Source organism: Pteropus medius, unplaced genomic scaffold (genome assembly GCF_902729225.1).
Source record: "Pteropus medius unplaced genomic scaffold, Ma_sr-lr_union100, whole genome shotgun sequence".
Classification (NCBI taxonomy): Eukaryota; Metazoa; Chordata; class Mammalia; order Chiroptera; family Pteropodidae; genus Pteropus; species Pteropus medius.
This window is the reverse complement of record NW_024353905.1, coordinates 1903179-1908417: the sequence shown is the minus strand read 5'-3', so window position 1 is coordinate 1908417 and position 5239 is coordinate 1903179. Positions and strand designations below refer to the sequence as shown.

Sequence of the window (5239 nt, the reverse complement as noted above, 5' to 3'; positions counted from 1 at the left end):
AGTGTATCGTCCCATCTCTCGAGGCTCCTGTACTGAGAGTTTAGCCATATGCAGAGAAACTGAAAATTGTAGTCTGAAAAAAGTAAGCCTTCCCTCTCCGGTGTGAGGTTGTGGCAATTAGAACCATGAGAGTGGCAGTGGCCTTTCCAGTCAGCTACATGGCCCTTAGGTGACTTGAAAGCCAAATATCTGTGAATTGGAAATATTAAGATTCCTTCTAAGTTGCCATCAGTTTATGATAAGAACTGCTAACAGGTCAAACCAGCTCTTTTCTGACTAGAGGAAACTGAGTTGTAAAGATGATGTGTAGGTTGCTTAAGGTTACAAACACAGCTACTAATGATGAAAAAGTATAAGAGAATTGCTCTCTTGTCTCCCAGGCAAATGTTCCTGAAAGTATATCCACCTGAAGGAGACTAACTCTTATTTGAACCTCTCAACCTATAGTCTGGACTATAAAACAATTTTGGTGGTTCTTCTCTCCAAGATCATGTCGATCTGTGCTCACTCCAACAATTTATACAGATTATTGAATCTTTTTGACCTCCTACAATCACTGACATCCATTTTGGAAAGGCACCTACAAGATACCACTTTCAAGACTGAGAGAACTGAACCTCAATCCTGAGGTTTAGAAAGGAGGTACATGACGGTCCCAGAGAGATTAAATGTAGCATTAAACATCTCCACTAAGAAGCAGGAAAATTCTTGGGATTGAACAGGAAGAGCAACAAGTCCTGGAGATAGCAGCTTTCGTGGGGGTTGTGACCTTGGATGCTGTATCTGTTAAAGGGAAGGAAAATCTCCTGGACTATAAACTCCCGGAGGGCACAAATTGTTTAGTCTGCATTTCTCATAGCACAACTTAGCACGGTAGTACAGTTAAGGGATCCGTGTACATTCGTTGGCTGCATGCTCGTGTAAATAAATTATTTAGGAGGAATAATCCAGTGAATTGAGTAATAACTTTGAGAAGGCTTCCAAAAAGAGAAGTGTTCTCTTTTGTTCTACTCTAAGTACCAGACATCATGTCATAGGCTGATTTTAAGGTGGGGACTGAGAAAGATGTAAAAGATAAAGCTTGCCATAAAGATCCTTTAGTTTAAATATACTAATTTAGTGTTCATAACAGGATAGGATTATTATTTCCATTTTTGCTTAACAGATGATACAACTAATGCTCAGAGAGGTTAGGTCTTTTATCTGAGCTCATACAGCTAGCAAGTGCCTGGGCTCTCCTTTCTGAGCCTGAAGCCCTTGCCTATGCTTTCTCTCCCCACTCCCAGGTATCAGGCTCTCATGGGTCCCTGAGAGATTCCTGCCATGGAATTGCCATCCCTTTGAAGCTTTTCCTCACCCCCACCCCCACCCACCCCACCCCAACCCAGATCATTTTTTTTTTTCTGCGGGGGCTGGTGAGGGCCAAAAGTCTCCATTCAGGGGCTTTCTCTAGAATTCGTCGCTGTGGTTACCTCCAGTAGAATTCGTTTCAAAAAGAGGATTGTTTGACTGCGAGTAAAGCGGTGCCACTCATCATTGAAGGAGGGCAGAATCCAGGGCTGGGGGCCGCGCATCAAGAGGGGAGGGGCCAGGGGGCGGCCCCCTTGTGACAAGCCCTGAGGAGAGGTCAGGAGAGAAGGCTGGCTGAGAAGTGCCTGGACAGCAGCAGCTGCTGACGTTCTGAATCACGCGCCTGGGGCCCAAGGTAACCCAGACCTTTAAACAAGCAGCGGGGCTGGGGGCGCTGAGGGGGCGGGAAGGGGCAGGGACTTTGGGGGTTGAGCCCTGAAGACTGGAGCGGCGAACGCGTGGAGGGCGTGAGGAGTCCGAATTCTTGAAAGAATCATAGGGAATGTGGGTGCTGAAGCAAGAAACGAGGTGTGAGAGGGAACACAAGCACGAAGGAGCATGAGAGGGCGCAAGAGCGTGGCTGAGTGAAAGACTGCGCTTGGAGGTAGGGGCAAAAGGTGGAACACAGCCAGCCCCAGAAGCACAGGTAAGGTGGAAGGGGGACATTTTGTTCCCCTGAGCCCATTTTCTATAGGTGACCCCCTTTCAGCCATTTTTAAGGTAAAATGTTCACCCAAGTGTGTTTTAGGATATAAGGAATGAACGTCAGAGGAAGCTGTACCAAAGTGAGGCTGCGCAAGGCGCAGGAAAGGCAGTCAGAGGGTGGCGCCTTTTTTAAAGAAGATTCCATTTCTTTTCACCCTAAAGCTCAGACTGTACCCCCGCCCCCACCTTTTCCACTCTCCGTCTGCCTCTCTTCCACTCCGCACCACCCCCGTGCGCCCTGGGCACGGTCCGATCGCCTTTAAGCCAGGTAACCGCCTCGGTCTCCACACCAGCTCCGGGAGCCTCTGAATACAGGGGGTGGAGCTCGCAGCGGTCGCGGCTGAGCATAAGGGCCGGTGGGAGGGTCCCGGGGGCGCTAATGGCCCGCCGCGGCCATGACACTGGCCGGATTATTCACAGCAGTCCCTCTCATTTCATCTACAGTCGCAGCTCGATTCCAGACGCCTTTCTCCTCAGACCAGGCGGTGAGCTGATGGCCCAAGTTCCAGAAGCTTCCTTACCCTCTGGCTCTTTGGTCTGCTGGAGCTCGGGAGGTGGGGGAGGAGCCTTGCCTGAGGAGGCGGCTGAGAAGGCGGGGGAAATGGAGGTGGAGGCGGTGGGGACGAAAGTGTGTGTTGGCCTGGGACCTGAGGTGAAGCTGGAGCCATTACAGGATCGGAATCCCGCGCCTGAGAACTTGACGTGGAGCGGCGGCAGCGGCGGCGACGAGAAGGTGCTCCCTTCAACCCCGCCTCGCTGGCCCAGCAGCTCCTCGCCCCTTTGCCCGCGCCGCAAGCCCCGCCCTCGGCCCCAGTCCCGGGCCCGCTCCCGAGGCCCTCCCCGGCCCTCGGCCCCACCCTCGCCTCCAGCCCATCCTCCCCCGCCGCTGCCCAGGCCCCGGCCCTGGCGCAGACCTCAGCGTAGATCCCGGCCGGTGTCCAGGCCACGGACGCGGCAAAGCTGTTTTGGTGACTTAGGCGGCTCTGGGGATCGAGGTGGCTTTGGGGACTGGCTGCTGGAGGTGGAGTTTGATCAGGGTCCCACAGGCTGCTCTCATGTGGAGAGCTTTAAAGTAGCCAAGAACTGGCAGAAGAACCTTCGCTTGATCTACCAGCGTTTCGTTTGGAGTGGGACCCCGGAGACTAGGAAGCGTAAGGCAAAGTCGTGCATCTGTCTTGTATGTAGTACCTATGTGAACAGACTCCACTCTTGTCTCTCCTGTGTCTTTTTTGGCTGCTTTACTGAGAAACATATTCATAAACATGCAGAAACAGAACAGCACAATTTAGCTGTAGATCTCTATCATGGGGTTATATATTGCTTTATGTGTAAGGATTACGTATATGACAAAGACATAGAACAGATTGCCAAAGAAACAAAAGAGAAAATGTTGAAATTATTAACTTCCACCTCAACAGATGTTTCTCAACAACAGTGTATGGCATCAGGTATTGAAAAGAAGCAATCAACCTGTGAGTCAAAGGAACAGGAGCCAAAATTGGTGAAACCCAAGAAAAAGAGGAGAAAAAAGTCAGTGTATACTGTAGGCCTAAGAGGGCTAATCAATCTTGGGAATACCTGCTTTATGAATTGTATTGTCCAGGCACTTACCCATATTCCTCTACTGAAAGATTTCTTTCTCTCTAACAAGCACAAATGTATAATGACAAGCCCCAGCTTGTGTCTTGTCTGTGAAATGTCTTCACTTTTTCATGCTATGTACTCTGGAAGCCGAACTCCTCACATTCCCTATAAGTTACTGCACCTGATATGGATTCATGCAGAACACTTAGCAGGGTACAGGCAGCAGGATGCCCATGAGTTCCTTATTGCCATATTAGATGTACTGCATAGACACAGCAAAGATGATAGTGTTGGGCAGGAAGCCAGTAACCCCAACGGCTGTAACTGCATTATAGACCAAATCTTTACAGGTGGCTTGCAGTCTGATGTCACATGTCAGGCTTGCCATAGCGTGTCCACAACAATAGACCCGTGTTGGGACATCAGTTTGGATTTGCCTGGCTCTTATGCCACATTCAGTTCTCAGAGTCCAGAGAGGCCTGACAGCACAGTGCATAGGGATGACTACATGCCAGGAATCCCCTCTCTCACAGACTGCCTCCAATGGTTTACAAGGCCAGAGCACCTGGGAAGCAGTGCCAAAATCAAATGCAGTAGTTGCCAAAGCTACCAGGAATCTACCAAACAGCTCACAATGAAGAAGTTACCCATTGTGGCCTGTTTTCATCTAAAGCGGTTTGAACATTTAGGCAAACAGAGACGAAAAATTAATACTTTTATCTCCTTTCCTTTGGAGCTGGACATGACTCCATTTTTGGCCTCCACTAAAGAGAATGGAATGAAAGATGACCAGCCACAAACTGATTGTGCGCCCAATGAGAATAAGTATTCCTTGTTTGCAGTGATTAACCACCATGGAACTTTGGAAAGTGGACACTACACCAGCTTTATCCGACAACAAAAGGACCAGTGGTTCAGCTGTGATGATGCCGTCATCACCAAGGCTACCATTGAGGACTTACTCTACAGTGAAGGGTATTTACTGTTCTATCACAAACAGGGTCTAGAGAAAGAGTAGTCTTACCAGACCATGTACCAGAAAAAAAGTAAAAGGAATGAAAAGGTAGATCCTGAAGTGATACACAAACCTACCTGGAATGGACAATGACAGTACCCATACAACAATGAGCACCTCTTGAAGTATCACAAAAACCTCCTGGAATTGACAATGACAATAGTACCTATATGATAATTAGCACTTTGATATAAAGAACATATTTTACCATAACCTGTGGGGGAAAAAAAAATACTAGTGACCAGCCTTAAGAAATGGAAAGAGGGAGGTCAAAAATGGTCACATAAAACATAATTAAGTGAAAAGAATGTCGTAGGTGGAGAGAGTGAGAATAGAGATATTCTGGCACTATATGTCATTTATTTCTATAAAAATACTGTGGAAAGTCAGGTAGTATTCTTTCATCAGCAAAAAGCTTCACAATTGGTGTTCTGGCTGTAGTTGACCGGTCACATGGTGTGGAAAAAATATTTTGAAATAAATTTTTAAAAGCTTTAAAAACTTAAAAAATAAACTTAATTTTAAAAGAAAAAAATGTTTTTAAATGTTGAAAAAATTTTAAGGATAATGAGGGTAGGGCTGCAG

General features: G+C 47.5%; 1 protein-coding gene across 4 annotated transcripts; it reads left to right on the top strand.

Moving 5' to 3' along the window:
- The first annotated feature begins 1757 nt into the window (after positions 1 to 1757).
- Positions 1758 to 4657, top strand: USP51 (ubiquitin specific peptidase 51). Of its 4 annotated transcripts, XM_039851414.1 has the most exons (3): positions 1758 to 1996; positions 2218 to 2323; positions 2500 to 4657. In XM_039851414.1, exon 3 carries the CDS (start codon positions 2549 to 2551, stop codon positions 4655 to 4657), a length of 2109 nt encoding a protein of 702 aa, XP_039707348.1. In that variant the 5' UTR covers positions 1758 to 1996; positions 2218 to 2323; positions 2500 to 2548. The 4 variants fall into 4 exon arrangements, with proteins under 4 accessions (XP_039707348.1, XP_039707349.1, XP_039707347.1 ...); XM_039851415.1 differs by lacking the exon at positions 2218 to 2323; XM_039851413.1 differs by having other exon boundaries at positions 2218 to 4657.
- Positions 4658 to 5239: the final 582 nt, after the last annotated feature.

Bases quoted from the DNA above. Each gene is read 5' to 3' on its own strand.
- USP51 (XM_039851413.1), top strand. From the start codon at position 2,435: ATGGCCCGCCGCGGCCATGACACTGGCCGGATTATTCACAGCAGTCCC.